The sequence below is a fragment of the Meleagris gallopavo genome, chromosome 2, assembly GCF_905368555.1.
Source record: "Meleagris gallopavo chromosome 2, MGAL_WU_HG_1.1, whole genome shotgun sequence".
NCBI classification, from domain to species: domain Eukaryota; kingdom Metazoa; phylum Chordata; class Aves; order Galliformes; family Phasianidae; genus Meleagris; species Meleagris gallopavo.
In genome coordinates this window covers 49,739,121-49,759,090 of record NC_139405.1, presented here as the reverse complement: position 1 = coordinate 49,759,090, position 19,970 = coordinate 49,739,121, and the positions used below count along the sequence as shown (strand labels likewise).

The 19,970-nt window shown below is 37.0% G+C and overlaps 1 protein-coding gene across 2 annotated transcripts in view; it reads right to left on the bottom strand.

Annotated features, from left to right (window-relative positions):
• TIAM2 (TIAM Rac1 associated GEF 2) overlaps positions 1-19,970 on the bottom strand; it is an 86,253-nt gene that overhangs the window by 57,314 nt on the left and 8,969 nt on the right. For both annotated transcript variants that reach the window (XM_085217066.1, XM_085217067.1), the window contains exons 4-7: positions 15,799-15,971; positions 14,555-14,779; positions 4,036-4,221; positions 2,723-2,869 (exon numbers count right to left, since the gene is read on the bottom strand). In XM_085217066.1, coding sequence (XP_085073192.1) covers positions 2,723-2,869; positions 4,036-4,221; positions 14,555-14,779; positions 15,799-15,971 — 731 coding nt within the window. The remainder of the gene's footprint in view (positions 1-2,722; positions 2,870-4,035; positions 4,222-14,554; positions 14,780-15,798; positions 15,972-19,970) is intronic.

Genomic DNA, 19,970 nt, shown 5'->3' with positions numbered 1-19,970 from the left:
TATCTGCTCTTTAGCAGTAATTTTAAAGTCAATAACCATCCAATCATGCACTCTTCTCCAAGTTACAGTTTCACTATTTGGTACACCATTAGGTACAATTAGCAATAAATCTCATCATGATTTAAAGGAAAAATTTCAAATTAATGTTGCAGTTTTGGAAAATTTTATCCCCTACACTTTTTCAGCTCGTCTACCTGAACAGTGAGCCTGGCACTGTTGATAGCAGTATAACTTTAGCTAGAACAGCATACATGGCCCCCCAACAGCACTAGCAAGGAATGAAAACAGCTGACTACTGCCCTACTTTGGAACTGATGAAAGCAGAAACTGCAACCTACATTTCCCATATGCGTAGAAAGTAGTAGTTTCTACAGAGAGGCTAGGAAGTAGCAGTTAATAGTATCTCACAAAGATGTTAGGACTATTCATGCAAACAAATAAAAAATCAATAGCTAAGGATACGATCAGATATTTTGATGATAAGAGCGTATAAACATTAGGATAGATCTATACAGTTCACATAAGATCTTGAGATTTGCAGGTACTAACATTACTGTCCTGAAGTACAAATATAAATTGCACTTTTAGTCTCCCTCTGGAATCAACAATACAATCAGTACAATATCATCTGACTTACATCTGACCTTTTTTTTTTTTTTCCTTTGTTCTTGGAAAAACCTTTCGGATAATCCAAGACAATGGCAAACTCTTTTCTAAAATTTCACATGAAATACAGTTTCTGACAATGTGTATAACAGGCACTACTTTTGAACTTCCTCTTTCTTGTCTTACCCGCAGATGTAGTCAAAGCATTTTATTGTTTATGATTTCTCAAAATAGTTTATCGTTTAGACTGAAGAAAAGCAGATAAGCATTTAAGAAACTGAGGATAATGTGAGCCTAGACGTCCCCCATCTGCTACAGTTCAGTTTTATTAACTGGTTTCTAAAAGACTGAGTCACTTCACTAATGTTTACAAAAGCCTCCTGGAATAGAAACTCTGCACCCTGTATTTTGGATTATTATTAACAACATAAAAATAAGATAAAATTTAAAACTTCTCTGCTGCAACAATGTTCAAGAACATACCATCTAATTTTGAACTTAGAGTACTATAGATAAAACCATACTAGCTCTAGTCAAATGTACTTTAATTAAATCCATGAGTGCAAGAAATTTTTAACCTATTTTTTGGAACAGATGTCGGAGTACAATTAGGAGAGAACCAACCCTGACTTTCCTGCTTAACCCAGTTTCCCAGTGGGTTGAAAAGCTGATAAGAAAGGCAGCCCCAGGCCTATTCTGATTTACAATTACTTGCATATACACTAGTCTGAGCAATGACATGGCTCCCTTTTCAACTACTTTCCAGGTTCAAGGGTCAGTTTTTAATTCATGCTTTTAAAAATTCTTCACTTTTATGGGTATGAGTCATAGTGCAGTGTTATTAAATATGCAACACTCAAGATTTACATTTCCTTAATTTTATTGTATGTTGTTTCATATAAAAAAAAAAATCAAATAAATACAAGAATCTGAGTTCTTGGATGAAAATGAACACTTTTTAGGGCCAGCTGGTTGCAAGTTTTGGAGCAAAGAGAGTGAGGACATGCTGGGGACACCTCTGCCTGTGCTCAGGACTCTCTCCTCTGCTCAGGAAAGAGCTAGGAGGGCACCAGGAGCCTCTTTGCCTTGTCGTGGAAATGAGATTCCCTGTCCCTGAGCTCCACAGAATCCCCTTCACAGACTATAAAGCATACAGGAGGATGTATCATGCAGTTAGGGCAGTGATTTCCCAGCTGGAAATGAAGCTAATGGGCACAGCAACCCTTCCCTCAGGCCTGTTTAAAGAAATAGAGATGTAGAACTCACAGACCAGCCTCACCTGTCACAGAGAACACTGAAAAATATATGAAAAAGACTATGTGGAGAAAATCTCTCAACCAGTTCCCTCTTTCAAAAGACAGATTTGAGCTTTTATTCTTATTCAGTGTCACCATGTAACACATCTCAACTGATATGCAAAAAATGCCTAACAGTCATCCAAAGAAGCTTCATCCCAATGCTACACACAGATAAATATTTACCTATTAAAAATATAAATAACCAGACCAGAAAATCCTGATGTGTTATTTTGCAGTACTGAATCTGTTTCATCAGCTCTGGGACTACAACAGTATAAATATGGATAGGTTTGCTTTGTATACTTCCTGTGAGAGGCAATGCCAAAGGCCGCTATCTTTGGATCAATCACTCCATTTTTTTTTCCATGAAGATTCACCAATGTTATTCTGTATTAAATTGCAATTGTACTTCAGAGTCCGAGGTACGTGTCAGCACAACACTGAATTAAGGATTTGCATATAGGTTTTCTCCAAAGAAATCCTACTTCAAAACAATTTGCAAGATGGCCAGAAGGTAAGTTTTCTTACAAATTCAAGAGATTGTCTTATACTGCAGATAAACTAATCCACAGGGTCAAAGTCTCTCATTCATCAACCTTATTTAACACAAAGGAATCCACAATCAGACATATACCAATGCCTCTTCACAACTGATGCTCTCATTACAAATCTATAATATCTATTGAAATTGCAAAGGCAAGTCTAATGGACAGATGTCTCCTTCCCCATACACCGACAGCATTAGGCAGGATAAGCCCCAGTAGAAACAAGCCCTTCTCTGCTTCCAGTATCCTAAATCCTCAGCAAGTAAGATTTACCTGTGTTATGGAAGGTCGCTTTTCTTTTCCTTTTCTTGCCAGTGTGTCCAGTCCTTTTAGTGAAGAAAACAGACCCTTCTTGTTTCGGACTCTTTGAGACAGAGACAGGGTACGCTTCCTGAGAGCAGCTTCATCCCTGGAGCAGATCTATTTAAACACAGACAGGACTTCTTCATAGCACTTTCATAAGAGCAAAATACTGATAGTTATTACAACCTGAGATAACAAATAAAAGTTTCTTCAGTTTATCTCAATGCAATATGCCATGATGCTTCTTTTGGTATTCAAATGGTGTGACAGCATAATTTTTTTCATAAGGCAAAATTAGAAGATCATAGACGGGAAGGAACTGGAAAATGTTGCTCTGTACAACAGAAGTAGTTAATGAAAAGACTCTGAAAAAGAATGATAATCTATTATCCAGATATAAAATTGCTAGAGGAAGAAAGACTTAAAGTTGGCAAACATAGGAGATAAAAGTGCTATACTCTTATGTTCTTGACAAGCAATGACATAAAATACAGAGATAAAAATAGTGGCTGAGAGAAACAGATTCTCTGTTGAGTCTTTCAAGGCTACTATTCAGTCTGGCTTCTCATGCAGAAAACATGCTCTATTTCTTGCTGTAGAGATCAGCTTCACAGACCAGTAAAGGTTAAAAAGAAGAAGTATGCCTGCTATTGTCATAGTTTACTTGAAGCCAACAAGGTGACAACAGCTTACAGCAGAGGAGCTTCCTCATTCTTCTTTGCAAACATAAACCATCATTTTTAAGAGTGACTTGCAAATTTGGATTGCCTATTATTTCTGTTGACTCTAAAAATACTTTCCCTTCAGGAGGGTACCTTTTCCAAAAAATGAAAAAATTGTGGGATCTTCTGGGACCTCCACAAAAGATTAGCTCAACCTGGAGGTACCAGAATCACTTGTTAAAAGTAACAACCAGTGGTTTATGTCATATACACTTTAATCTTCAAACTCAACGCGTCAAAATTGCAGTGACAGAATTTCAACACTATTACTTGTTTACATTTACGTCTGGTTTTATTTCTTTAGATATGGGTCAGAAGTGGCCAATTCCAAAGTCCTCAGAGACCAAAAAAAATCATGGTGATATATCCTCATGGGTTCAAAGTCTGTCTCTTTGAAACAACATTTGTTGCAGCCAAGGAAGAGGCAGAAACAAGGAAACAAGGCCATCTGAACAATGCATGGGGGTGCAACCATTACTTATCCTAGCACAATTCCACATGTAAATACATCATAATGACGGCTTTTGTGTGACACACCCATGAAAAGTACATTTGACTTACCAGTGCATGGAAAGATGACACCGAGAAAATGCCGAGCCTTCCCAGTGCCAATTTTGAAGGACGACTGGCAGCAGCCAAAAGGCTCTTCGGATTCGGAAGCTCCCCACCTTGCAAACTGGCTAGGTAACATCGCATTCGGAAAAGGTCCATGTTAAATTTTTCCAGGTTCTGTTCCCATTGCTGGATCTGTTTAGATATAAAAAGGGACAATTAAAAGGGGAAAAAATGTCTTTGTGGGCTGCACTGAAAATTTGAGCTCTTCCACAATCCCACAGTAAATTACTTTCATCTGGTGCTATATGGATTAGATTAGTTATTCCCTGCCAAAACACATTCAGTCATATTGTGTTTCATCAACCCAAAAGATGACTTGAAATAAAACAAAGCTGGTGGTCTTAAATGCATACTGACAAGATGAACATACCATGAACTTTGGGTAGTTTGATAGCCACAAAAGCAGTTACATAAAAACATAACCTTGTGGTTCATGAAGGCTTTTTTTTTTTTTTTTTTCCTTTCCTTTTTTCTTTTTGGAGATTAGATTTGTTTCCTTCATTTTATGAGTTTAGATTGTATAGCTGCCTGGCTGAAAGCGAGACTGCATAGCTACACTAATTCACTACACTAAGTGAAGTAGCTGCACTGACAAGTTCTGCTCATGCTTTACCATCTTCCTACAGCCTCTCTATCTGTACACAGGAGACAATACTGGCAATGGGAACATGCATAGTTCTTTGTTTGACTAATAGTTTAAGACATGCCTATGCTCAGCGATAATGCAAAAATAAGTTTATATATACTCTGTACAAATTACTGGACCACATGTAAGAATGTATACATACCCTGGTAAAATTTTAAAACATATTTAATACAGACAGATGCAGATGCATCAGATAACTAAATCTAATTTTAATATAAAATTAGGAAAGTGAAAAGACTCAAATATATACTAGATGAGTAAAATCCAGAATCAAGACTCATGACAGAAGTATTTTCCATAGATGCACACTCATCTACACAAACACAGATACTTAAATACTATACTAAAGTGCTTTTAATTTTTTCTGTTTACACATCAGTAGTTGCAGCTCAAATCTGCCCCATGGTGTATAATATACATTAACATGAATAAATAGTACAAGTAAGAAGACAGCTGTGTTTAATATAGTAGACACATTCACACACGAGAAGACAGAAAAGATGTCTACATTAGGTTAATGTACAGTAACTTCATGTACATCAACTGAAGGTTGTTAAAACCCCCTGACAATGCTTTTCTTCAAATGTCAGTTCAGATCACTGTAAGCTTGTTTTTAAACAGGTGGTTTAGAGTTGTGGAAAAAGTTTATCACATTTTCCTCTTGCATATGTATTGCCTTCATACATTTCACTGACATGCCTTGCCTGTTTCTGAGTGTAAAGAAAATTATCACCTTAAATTGAAATTAATCAGTGTTGGAATAAGCAGTTTTATGACTTAGAAAACAAGCTGATAAACACCATAAAAATATCAGGTGAACTGTATGACTGATAGTTTCCTCTAGAAGCAAAATCAGTTCAATTTTCTTATAATGTTGCCAAGTACCACAGAATCACTACAACTGATAGAGACATTACCTATTCTGGCTTTCTTACACATTCACTCAAAAACTGTGGCATCAGCTACAGCTATAGTTGTGGAAGCATTAGGCACTAAGGGCAAAGGAAGGAAAGGGAAGGCAGTAACAGGACAAACTCATAATAGTCCAGAGAAAATGGACTGAAATATATACATAGATCACTCTGAATGTTATACTTCCTGTTTATTTCCATGGAAACTACAATAGATACAAAGAGAACAATGACACTGTTTGATAGAACAGATACAAAACAATATTTTTTCAGCACAGTCACTACCATTAGATGTGCATTTTCAAGAGTGATGACCAAAAGCCTGCATGTCATGCTCATGAAAATCTGCATGGCCATTCAAAATGTGGCTTGTCTTCTACATCACTGTTACTACTGCTGAAACACACCACCCACCACCTCATTGTGCTCACATCTCCATCAATGTTTAGCAATCACTAATGAATGTCAATGAGTACAATGTTTTCTACATGGAAGAATTCAGTGACATACCTTTTCTTCATCCACACTTCCCATGTCAGACACCATTTTGTCAGACTTTCCCTTTCACTGCAAGGCATCAAAATGTAATGGAATATTGGTGGGAAGGTTCAGTCTCTACTGCCATACCACCAAAATCTGCCTCTGACGTCATGGACCAACAGAATAAAATAGGAGGCATTAATTTCAGTGTAGCCCTCATATATAATGAAAACACCTCCTCCAATCTCGTGCTACATGTTCAAAATGTGCCTCCTTTGTGTCCCATAAAGAAAAATCATTTTTTCTTGGATTTTTTTGAACATTGTCCTTTATTCTGCACTCTTTTCTTCTCTCAGATACTCTTCATCCAGTATTTTACTGCATGCCTATATCTTACACATGGATGATACCAGAAAGAGCCTTTGTGACCAGTTCTTCCTCCATGTCAACATCAAATTAGAATGAGAACACGGTTGCCAGCTTTTCACAAAGCAAAACCTACAAGTTCAAGCAAAGTCTTTCCCTCTTGAATGATATCTCCATGAGTACAGAGTCAACACCTCAAGAAAATAGAGCAAGGCTTGTTCTTGCTGCTGGACTGTTCCCACTGAACACAAGCTGAACACAGTTGTGTTTCTGAGGCTTTCTTCAGAATCCTCATTACTCATTTCAAGTGAGTTGTATTTTAAAATAATCTAAGAAGGGGGAGTAAGGTACAACACAAGGATGTTCTGAAGAAATAATTAAATTAAAGTGTTTATCAGTCATTCAGGATGCTAGCTAATCAGCTCCAAAAGCATCGGTAATCATGCTGTTACTTTTAATGGCATTAGCAAAAGCTGTAGGCAGGGAATTTCTGAGATTGTCTTGTAGTCTTATCAAAATCAGGGATGTCTGGAAACAATTGGAGACCACGAACCAATACCAGCTGCTATTTGCCTAAGCCTTTTAAACTATGATAATTGTTCTGAAAGATTTATATTCTTGAGGGCTAGATGGAGGAAGCTCACAAATAAAAAAAACAACAACTTCAAAACTCAGTATGACCTGGTCTATTTACAGCCTGCAGACTAGATGCTACAATCTTCATTTGCACACCCACATGAGAGGACTGCCCAAAGACAGCTCAAGGACTTAGGTCCATCCTGTACAGACAATCCGGCCCTTTTGAAATCTGTTCTAAAGCAAACGGGAAAAAGCACATGCAGCAGACAGCAGTGAGAGTGGGAATGGGTAACAAAGGCTAACAGCAGCAAGAATAGACTCCACAAAGAGATAAGAGATACCGCCTGAAGGAGGGCACGCCAAAACAAACAAGCATACATGAAATTGCACCCTGTGTGACCCACTCAGTTATTGCTGCTTGTCTGCACTGCAGGCTTGAGCATCAAGGGCTTCCAAAACACTTATCTCTCTCTCCTCACAATTTAAACACCTCTTAGTGAATTTCTAGGAAAACCATTAAAGGAGAGGCAGAAGGCAGGCTGTTATTCTCAGTACAAGCAAATGTGAGGCAAGGATATCTGGGTTTTGTGTGAGCATGAGAAAGAATGGGAGAAAGACAAGGAGAAACCACCCAAAAAAATGTATTCAGACTAATTGGATCCCTGTAAAGAAGAGAGAAGAAGGAAAATACAGCAGAGAATTAGAAAGGAACAAAATGCAGGAAGCCCAAAGAGTTACGGCCATAAATTATTGAGTTTGGGTCACTGGGACAAATTAAGGCCAGGAAGCCTGATTCAGGGACAAGACTAGTTTTGTTGGGAGTGCTAAGTAAAAGAGCTACTTTTGGTAACAGAGACATACATTAGGAATGAGATCTTAACAGTTAACACACAATGTGGTACTTTTAGCAGTAATTTAGCAGTAATGATCTTTTTTTCAGATCATAAACATTCTCTTCCAAGTTAGTGAAAAATCTATTAAGACACTGAGACAGTTGTAAATTCATTACATTATAAATTATGCAAACAGATAAGTTGAAGAAAGGTGCTAGAAAGTAATCTCTACATGTTCAGTATCACTGCTAGGTTGGTTCTAGGTAAACTCTGAACTGGGAGCTTGGGAAAGCCAGGAAGTAAATACATTCAGAGCAGATCACACAGAACAGGGGTTTCCAGAATGTGGGATGTGGAACCAGTGAGTACTGCTTTGGAGATTACAAAAAGTTAACAGGGAAGGACAAGTCTTATCTGCTATGCAGCCATCCCTGTAGGTGATATACCTAATAGAACCCCCACCCGAGCATGCCTCAGGGCTGCTGTCTATGAAAGACAAGGACCAGCAAAGGCTATGCTGGTAGAGGAACTTAGAGACAGGCCCTGGCTCCTCTGCCGTCCTATCATAAATACAGTGCTAACAGCATCCTTTGGAGGCGAGAAGAAAAATAGTTTCTTTTTCAAATACACATTCGCTACAAAGAGAGCTCAATGTAATAAAATCAAAACCAGCGTAGAATTAGCTGAAAGCAGTGCCAGAAATGACAACATACCAACTCAGAGTAAGAACAAGTAACAAGAAGGAAGTAACAAGAGGAAGGAGGGAAGGACGAAGCCTCCTGAAGTTCACCTAATTAATTGCACTTATTTAAGGTAACGCAAAAGTAAAGATTCACAAAGAGGAAGGTGTTCTCTCAGTGAGTAGGTCTTTAAAATGGATTTGATTTAGTAATAGTTCTTACACCATACAGAAACATCAGCTCCTTATGACACAACTATCTACAGCAATAAGAAATTCAGAATTTTCCCCTATACAACATCTTCTGCCTAGATTGAAACATCTCTGCAAGCTGACGTAAGGAACTCTGAATGTAAAAGAAACTTCTGTTGCTGTTTTATATGATCAGCTTTTTAACCACATTACAAATAACACCAAACTCTTAGCATCCCAGTCCCCAGTTCACAGACACAATTCATATTGCACCCATCTGGATAAATGAGTCACTCAGTATCTTGGGACAGGAAAAAGACTTTTATTGTCATTTCTTCCTAAAGAGCAGCAGAGGGGCAGTCTGACAAAATGGCATCTGACATGGAAGTACAGATTGAAGCAAAGGTGTGTCATTGAATTCCTCCATGTAAAAACTCTGCACCCATTGACATTCATCAATGATTGCTGAATGTTGACAGAGACCAAACAGTGGATGTGAGCGCAGTGAGGCAGTGGGCAGTGCATTTCAGCAGTGACAACAGTGGGTCACCTCTGCCGGAACAGATATTTACAAACGCAACATGCAGGATTTGGGTCACCACTGGTGAAAATGCACATCTAACAGTGGTGACTATGCTGAAAAATATTGTTTTGTAGCTGAGAATGTGCTCTATCAAGTAGTGCTACTGTGTTCTTTGTATCTATAGTAGCTTCCATGGAAATAAATAGGAGGCATTACATGCAGGGTAACCTACATATATATCTCTGTCCATTTTCTGTGCACTTTTGTGAGTTGGTCTCTTTATAAGCTTTTGTAAATACAGTCTTTCAGAGCAACATATGTACATACATATCTATAGCCAGGGATGAAATTCAGAAAGTCATTGAATCCAGCTGCCCCTCCCCACAAAACAGCAAGATAGGCCTTCCTGCACACACCTCTGCAACAGCTTCATCCTACAACCACTGCTATGCAATGCTACATTTGCTAATAGTTTATCCATTATTTCATATTAAATCTTTCCAAAACAAAGATGGAATTTCACCCATCTGCAAAACAGTAATTACAGCAGCGAAGAGAGTGGAGATAAATTTCCTTTACTTCTCAGGCTGCTTATTCTCTTCACTCCTTAGTGACTACCAAAAGAAAAGTATTTTACTAATATTGTAGAGGAGGGTCATACCACACTGAAGAGTAATACCTGAAAAAGAAACCAAACCAAATCACTCAGAAAGTAGAGCTCTACTCTAGCCAGATCAAAGACCATCTAAATTGAAGATCTGTTATACCAAATTTAGATAACATTTTTCTTTCATTTGGAAGAATGTAGAAGAAAGAAAAATCACTGGATATTACAAATAAATTAGAATTTTCATGTGGAGAAACTGGCAAGTGTTAGTAAAGTTCCCTGGAAATAATCTATTTCAGGATTATTACTGTGAGTTTTCACCTAGTTTTGGACAATATATCATAAGATGCTTCATAGAAAAATGAAGACATGCAATTTGGTCTTCTGAAGGGAGTCTGAAGAGTAAAATTCTTAAAAGTACACAAGTTGTCTCCCCGTACATATTAGTGAGAGAAAAGATAAATAGTCAGGTACATTTTAGACAAACTGTAATGAAGTTATGAGGTGAAAGGCAAAAGGTCACCAAAGGGAAATGAGGAAAGGTACTAATTTATTTAATGACGATTCAGAGAAAACAGAATATCACCTTACTGATCCCCTTATTTTGCTCTATATGGTAACAGAAAAACCACTTGTGGTTGCAGGGTGCATATGAAAACTTTCATCTTCAAGCATGCATCTGTTCTTCTCATTAATGCCTCATCATTTCAATGCTTGAAAATAAAACCTCTGCTCATAACCTATCTGATAAATAAGTCTAATGCACACAGAAAATACGAATCAGAACAGAAAACCCCGAATAACTTGGAAAATAAAACATTATTATGCAAATATATTACAATTTGAAAAGTCCAGAGTGCTTTCAAGCAACCCTTATTCACATTACGGTACTAAAATGAGACAATAGAAAAGACTTATGTACAAAGTACACAAAGAAATACACCCAGAGCTGCAGTGCCCTCACAGTGAGGCTAATTTTCCATTCCATTAAAAACATTTCTACAGGCAAAGGCAGCTCCAATTTTAAATTAACATGCAATATTTTGTTAAAAGACCTCCAACTAAATGCCATGAATCCCTTTCACTAACTTCAGTGGCAGTTAGACAAGGCTCCGTTTTCACAGCAAATGCTGTGAATACCCCTCCAATGTTAAGCTTCTAGGAAAGTTAATATTTTTTAAAGATAGACTCCATGGGCTTTGAAATCATGATCAGTGCTCTGAGATTTTTGAACTTGCTATTTTTTGTCTTATTATCTTACAGCCTGGGGAAACAAACCAGCACCACCAAACAGCATATTTATTGCATATATTAATATAAACACACATGGCCGTAGATAGTATGTGCACACTTATTTTCAGACATATGACCAGAGGCCTAATGGGAATAGTTGCTGTACACATACTGCTCTCTTCAATCTCTTCTAAATTGCCCCACTGTACTGATAGCTATATCAAGGGCTGCTATTTTCTCTTATACTGCTAGTAAGTCCATTATTATTATTTTTGGACTGGTAAACCCAGACAGAGGGAATCCCTGATCTAAGCTGCAGGTCTGAAGACATTTCTTGGCCAGTTTGATAGATCAAGTTTCTAAAATAGTCATTTATCTAGAAAATCAACCTTCTCATTCTAACTTTTTGTTTGCACTTCCATGTAGCACTAGCTTTATCAAACTCTAGCCTGCAAATCCATCAAATATAAAAAGAAGCATCAGAAGAACTTTTCCAGTTCACTTGCTGCACACTAAAAATAAACCTATATGTACATTTAAGTACACATAGCAGTTTTAGAAGTCCAGATTTCCTTATTGTAATTGCCTTTCAGGTAATGGTATCTGTGAAACAAAAGATGATGATGTGTGCTTGTAAAGCCTTATGTTTTATTAAGTCTTTAGTAGAAAGAAGCATTCATTTTAAATCAGTATAAATGGGGGGAGGGATGGAAGTTGAAGTTGAGTGGTTATTCTTCTAAGGAAAAAAAAGGACAAAGACAAAAGATTTAGAAATCATCATTTCTAAGATAACTCTCCAGTGAAAATAAATGTATCTCATCTTTTTTTCATTAACAAAACAAAAAAAAAAACAACCAACCAAATAACAACAACAAAAAAACAATACAGTGATCCCTCTGGAGTCAATTGCAGTATTTTCTTTGACTTCCCAAAACCTATCACTAGTAAAGTTATCTGGAACAGGACATGTATGATATACTTCAGTCAACTCCTACATGATTGAAACCACCACCAAACATAGAGAATACAAGTCCAAGTATTTATATTCCTCCTGTATAAAAGTGGCTTGTGTCTAAAAGTGGACAAAAGATAACTAAACAATTCCAATTCAAAACAATTAAGCTACATATATGCAAACTTTTCACTAATGAACAATGCTTTTTCAGAATTGCTAGCATAATAAGTATATTAAGAATGCTTACTTACTAAATATATTAAAGATTTTTAGGGTTTTGGTTTGTTGTTTTTTTTGTTGTTGTTTTTTTTTTTTTTTTTCCCCCAGAAACCCATTACTGAGACATTAAATCAAAAGATCAGGAAACTACTGACTTTTCTCCGAAGTGATCTTGCTGACAAAACTTAAAGCAGCTGTAAGGAGAAATTTTATAGAGATCAAAAGGTTTCAGACTGAAGAAAAGGTTCACTGTGAATTTATTGTTTGTTAACTAGTGGATGTTTGCAGATGATCCATTTCACTCTTTGTCTCACTAGTTTGCCCTCAGTCAACATTTTGAGAAATTAATAGACAGAAGATTAGCAGAAATAAATCTTCTGCAACCCCAGTGATGGATTTTAGTTATAGCAGAATGCAGCCAACTCCTTCCAGGATCAGAACTGGAAAACAATGGCAGTTCAAGGACAGAATACCTAATTAGCAGGAATGAAGAGACCATCATTAGCAAAGTTCACCTGACTCTAAATAAACTAGCATCAGTATCTAGTGAATCAGTGAGTGTAAGAAAAGATTTTTCTTCAGCGTGTCACACATGATAAGGCCATATTAAGCACTAGAGAATCTCTAGAAATCTATATATTTTTCTATGTCTCAAAACCTACAGCAATAAAAGGATGCCTTGCTCATCCTCCAGTCACCCCAATAGGCTCTGGACCATGAAATAAAGTGACGTGGGAAGTATGTAATCTGAGCACTCCAAAAGCTTATGAACATCACCACAAAGGGCTGTGAGCAGTGAACCCTTTACCAAGACACTGAGAGACACATCATCATTTGCCAGTTGTTGCCTACACAGCTGTTGGTATGGGCAATATGTCAACATCTCAAGATGTAATTCCATTAGGTGGCACTGGAGTGATTCCTGGTTTGTTTGCTGAAAGCTAAGAGTAGAGAAAGGCTTTATGTTTATGCATGACTGCAAAGACAAAAATGCGACTATTTTACCTGAAGAACAGCTCTAGCTATTCATCAGTCTGCTATGACTATTTGTTTTAAGCATGGCTTAGCTGAAATACCAAGTTGCACACTTGGTATTGAAACTATGAATATGACTATGAAAACAAAATTTCAGCAGGAGGATGGAGAGATACTCCAGTTTTCTTTTTAGAAATAAACCATAGTGGTGAAGTTTCTTCAGCATTAAGCTGCTGCTATAGCTAAGATTCAGTCATTTCTACCACCATCATAAGAAAATATGATCAAAACTACACATTAGGCATTCAGAAATTATTTGCAGGAAGAAGCAACCGATGATTCAGACCAATTCTTGCTGCAATAAAACAAAAGTAACCTAGATGCAAGTGTGGATGCAAACATACTAGCTGTTCTGCCAAGTGTAAAAATCTTGGCTGCAGGACACTAGATCTCCCAACCTAAACACTGATGGGTCTGAGCTTATACTAATACAAAAAATTCCTAGCACAAAACCAGAAAGTGTTACAAAAAGTGCTGCTAGTGACAAACAGTTCCCCTTTTCTTTGAAAGGGAATAATGCTCCAGAGGCTGTCAGTGGTACTCATGGAAGTGCTTTTCCATTCAAGATAAATGCTGGTCTTGACTTCTAGTTCTCCTTTGAACTCCTATGTGGATTTTTAAGAAGCCTAGAGGATCCTGGACTTTTAGTAATGGCTAAATTTCAGCTGAAGCATATGGTTTTGTCTGCCTTCTTACCATTACTTACCATTGTTCTTAGACCTTCTTACAATTTTATTTGGATAGAGCATACATTATATCACATCTTAAGGTGCAGAAATATATTGCTATGTACCTACTCTAAAATCTTTCCTGCAGTTCAATAATAAATTAAATTATTCACAGAACATACTGTAGATCCTGTGGCATGCTATATAATAGCTAGATATTATTAGCATCTAAGTGTATCATAAAACAAAGCAGTGAAAATTAATTACATTTTTCCAGAAGAGAAAAGAAGTAGCTTTGTGCTCATAAAACAGACCAGTCTGATCATCAGTTTTAAGTGCTGGTCTACTTCCTGAGCTGCTCTGGATTGCTGTAGAAACTTGGCAATAATTACGACTACCATATCTTGCCAACTATCTCCACAACAGTTGCTTTCAGGCCTACAAAGCATTAACAGTCAGAGACCAAAGCAAAAAACTACGACAAATGTTCTCCCGCAATAATACCTTGTAGCAGAAACAAACTGCACTATTTCCAGTACCTGATTCTCTATCGCCTTCCTGTTTTTTGGATCACTAACAATTGAGAGCTGCAACTCTGCCATCTTTTTCATCTTGCTGTCCATATCAATCTTCTGGAAAAGACTCTTGGTCTGATTTTTCAGTAGCCGAACTGTGTCCTCCTTCCCAAGCTTCTTTGCAAAGAGGGAAGCACAGGCTGAATGTATTGCAGTAACCCAGTTTTCCAGATCTGTCTGACTTGTTGCCTGTGGAACAAACCAACAGTGCAAAATTATGACCAGGAAAAAGAAAATCAAAATGAATCTGCAACTTTAGGACATTAATTGTTTCATGGTTTCCCTGAGACCTGAAGCATTTTTTTTCTCAAAACTTCTGAAGTAAGGTTTTAAAACTACACAAACAAAGGAGCTTTTTCCACACTGTCATGATTTGTACCCAAACTCCAGCTTCTGCTTCTTAGACCTTCCAGGTCTGAGGCCTCTGGGGAGCACAGCAGAGCCCGTGAGCCGTGGGCAAGATGTGACTTGCATTCTTTAGCTCTCCAATTAAATAAGGTGAAAGTCAATAGATTTCAAAAATAAATCTCTTCTTGCAGAGGTAACATAGCAACAGGGATGATTTTAAAAGTAATGTTGGAGGAGAGGAGTTGCTTACTTTAAAAATGCCAAATTAGTGTAGCACAGCATAGCAAGGTTAAGAGAATACATCTGCACAAAGTGTCTCCAGAAATGTTTACAAGTGCGCCTGTGAATCAACATGTTTTTATGCAGGCAGTTCCACATAATACTGTTCTTTATTAATATTTCCAGTACTGCAGTCAAGCAGGCAAGAACTACTTTTAACCTTCCTTTTGAATGCTTTACTCAACTGAGACATTTTCTGAGGCCAGCAGAGTCAGAATTGTGTCCATCATTCTGTAAAGGCACAATGCAGATAGATGTGAAAACATTTGCTAAGACACTTGATATTCTGGAAGCTTTTAATAATCAACAAGAATTGTCTTGTATGTTTGTGATTTATGTTCTCTTTATTTCTGAACTGTAACTGACTGAGTCAACTGGTGTAATACTGTACACCTGAAGTAGTATCATACACATACATCAATACTATAACAGTATACTGTAATAATGTAACTATAGTATTATTTTTAAGTCACAGACATGAGACTGTATATGTACGTATACATAATCACACGTGTAAGTGCATACTCACAGACACAACCTATAATGGAAATAATTAGAAAGTTATGTATGCATTCTATTACCTGAAATAGGTAGACATCTCCAAAAGAATTGCTGAGACAGAACACATTTTCTTTCTTGGGATGTTCTGGAACAGACTGGACTATACTGTCTTCAGCAAACAGAGCGTATCGAGGCAAACTATTCTGCTCCATTGAATTCCTTCCATAGGTCTCATAGAACAGCAGAGTACAACCTTTGGAATTCAAAGGGACAAGAAATGTGAAGAGAAAATCAAAGTCTGGATCTCTCATTCAAGTTCTCTTAGATTAATGTTTCTGTGAATTAAAATTCCCAATGACAGAGAATATTAGTTCCCCTCTTTTGAGCTAGAAAAAATGAGTGGGATCCTCAAAACTGGGACATAGGAAAAGTTAATATTGAATTTGCCAATGTAAATTTAGAACTGATGTCCAATAGAGATGCACCGAATATGCAGGACTTAAAAAACAAACAAACAAAAAGAACAGGATAGCTCAGTAAACTCAGCCTATTAAAATATTTAAGCCTGTAGAAAAATTCCTGCTTAGTTCAATCAGCTCCTGCGTTCAGTTATTATTTAAAAAAATCAGCTCTTTCTCAATAACCTTTGTAGTTGCAGACAAAAGATTTGCAGAAACATTTGTCTTCCAAAAACATGCAAAGTGAATAAATGTCTCAAATTTAAATTGGACTTCCTTCAATCTACCTGAAAACTGTCAACTTAGACCATGAACATTATCTGGATAATTTAAAACAGCTTAAAAGGATTGATTCTGATCATGTTCATTCTCACTGGTAGAGTAATATGTAAGATGTGAGACGTACATCCAGAAAACAAATTTCATTTTTGACAATCATGAATGCAGAGAGAAATTATTTCTGGAGGCCAGAAGAGCAGCCTTGGTCCCAGTACCCAGAAGTATGATTACATTGCCTTTGGCAGTGAAGCTGGTATAAAAGCTGCCTGCTGCTCCTCTCTTCCTTGCCAGCCATTCTTTGCTGCTGTGCATTACATCCCACTGTCCTCTGAGATGTACCGATTTACCTGCCCAGGCAGCCACAGTCTGAGGTATGTTACTAAAATAATCTTGTTTAAAACTATCTTGGGTTTCTGAAGAATTTCTTAACCCATTTGTGTATCTAGAGAACAGAAGTAAATGCACCTCACTCTCACTCCTGTGAAACATAAAGATTAATAATAAAGGAGTTGATACTGTTTGTTTTTTATAATTGAGAAACTAATTAACACTAGACTATGGCTGGATGTTTAACCTGGAAGAAATAAAAAGAGATACTATAAACAAATTTGAAAATTATCTAAGCAGTTAGAAAACTCTGAGGCTGTTCGTGGATTTTCCAGCAAGGAAAGCCTTTTCTAAAAGATATGCTTCAATTCAGTCAGGAATTAATTTAAAAACTTACAGCCACATTATGTATTGACTCAGACTAAATGACCACAATGGTCCCCTAGGGACCAGAAATCCATGAATATATTACTGTTGTAGCCCCTATACATATTCAGTGGAGAACTTGAAACTCAGCCAGTATAAGGATTAAGTTTGTTAGGGCTACACCATTGTTATCTCTCTGGTCTGCTTTTTCTTGTTGTTTTTCCTTCAAATCAAAGAGACAATGCAACACAAGGCAGAACCAAAACTTAGGCATATCTACCTAGGTACGTGGGTAGTTTGTATAAAAGGAATGTTGCAAAACCTGCAAAATAGAAATGTTTCCTTTATACATGCATTTAAAATAGCTAAAACAGACATCGAACTCCGTTTTAACATTTCTCTAACATTAGTACACTTATGTACTAAACATCCCAAACACATCATCCAAATTCATGTAATTTTGAGGTAGAGGTTACTCTAAAGTTAGATCTGAAATCAGAACCAAAATTCTTGATTTTGGGGGTCCTTCTGCCTGATTAAGGAAAATGATTTGCCTGCTAGGGTTTGTGGGGCACATCTGTTTTGAGAAATTACGAGATAGAGTCCACTCTCTCACAGACCAAATACAGAGTAAATGATAATAAAAAGTCAATGAGTTGAACCTCATCACATTCTCCAGTGCTACTGAATGTAAACCAGTTACAGGAGAAAAGGAAATCACAGGTTACTGAGCAAATCAGTTGACAACTGAAAGGTTTTAAAAGGAAGGCATTCAATTAATAGCAATTCCTGTGCACTACTTAAGTGCATCTTTTCCTACTGCTGCTCAGAGCATCTAGCAGAATATTCAGGATGAGAGCAAATCTTATAGAGTTGGTCCTGTCCTTTCCCCTTACCCACTCACACTTTCTCTCCTTTACAATAGAGATAGCTGGACATCTCTGCAGTAGGAAAAGAAGGATATGGTTTGTTACACTGCGTATCAGACATACCACTTCTTTAGTACTTTCACCATTACAAGACAAACAAAATCAACAAACCAAAGTTTCCACTTGCACTCTTCAGCATCAACACTGTACAACCACTTCTACTTTTGTATTTTAGGAAAGTGTAAATTAATTCTATTTAAAACTTCCACATTTCCCCTATGAATTATCAGAAAGGTAACTAAAGATATGTTGCCTTTTATTGTGGAAGTTTACATGTACAAAACCAAACAAGTAAATAATAGTTGAAAAGCATGCATGTGCGTTAAGATATATCTTGGGGTGAAGCATTAGCTGGTTTCATGAATTCTAACAGACCCAATGGGACTGATTATAGTTCAAGTATTTTCATCAAAATGTGAACTGAAGGGGAAGTGCAGTTGGAAAGCAATTTCCCTCATTAAAATAAATTAATTAGACAAGACAGATGGGAAAGAGAGAGCCTCATGTTATTATTCAAGCACAGGTCATGATGGCCCTGAAAGTGAAGCAAAGGTCTCTGGACACATCTACTTTGAAGTCTGGCATATAACAAATGGTTATAAGCCTTCTGCATATTTATAATTTAACACATTCACCAGAGTGCAAAGAAACACGCTGTTCTCCATTTGCATATGCAGCTATTTTAAGTCATATTTTAAAATATCTTGTCTACTTAAATTTCAAGAACAAATTAAATACAGATTTACTCAAAGTCCTGCATAAGGGAAAACTAAAGCAAGAGACTTGATCTTGATGCAGCATATTACGAAAACAGAACTACGCCTTGATATCCAGACAGGCAAGTTTATTTTGGCACCAGAACTCTCTACAGGACAATAAAGGTATGAGATCAAGGAAATGAGAAATGTGTATTTAAAACTGTTAGCAAAGTGGAGGAGATTCTGCATCATGAGTGGCAGCCATATCACTCATCTTAAGAAGAAAGCATTATATTGAATAGTTATAATGTTAGAAATTAATAAAGCTTTTTCCAAATAATTTCATTATTTCCTTGTTATGGCTAGGTAAATGCAGGTAGCAAGAAGGGAAGTGACTTATTCAAGGTAACCAGTAAGCCAAATGCATAGCAAAGAACCAAACACAAAGCACCTGACTTCCTTCCCAGAGCACTTCATTACCCTAAAAATGTACAGACAACTAGTATAATATGTTACAGTCTCTGCATTGACAGATTTGTTAAGAAACTGCTAGAATTTTAGAGGAGGTAGATAAAACTCATATTTGCACTCCTTAACACAAACATACAATAAAAGGGTGGCATTCAGATATTGTTTTTCCCTTTGTATATACTGCTTGTAAGCATGAATCATGCTACCTGATGATCAGTATAAGTAATTTAAACTGTTAAGACTGCCTACATTTTGATCCTTTGATAACAGGTCTCTGAATTATAAGGCAGAATTGCTACATTCTTGCAAGTTTGCTTCCTTCAAATCAGTACTATCAAGGGTAACACTCTCCACACTTGCTATTTGATGTTCATTTTTCTTTGGTCTACACCCATGCAGAATTTTGAAAAGGGCAACCTGAGGGAAAGTTGTTATTTTCTCTCCTCCAGTCCAAGATATACTAGGAAATTATTAAGTTTGATCATTTCCTTACTCATTAACTTAGCACTACATCTACTGAAAGGCAAATCCTTCAGATACAATTCAAAAAAAAAAAGGAAAGAAAAAATAAGCCTATGAACTCGCACAGTAAATTCCTTTTCCTCCGCACAATAGATGTTATTTTCCTTCTCACACTTCCCGACACCCATATGCTTCTTGCAGCACACCTACCTGCTCCATTACTCTGAGCTATCAACACATGCTGCTAGTGCAGGGCTAAACA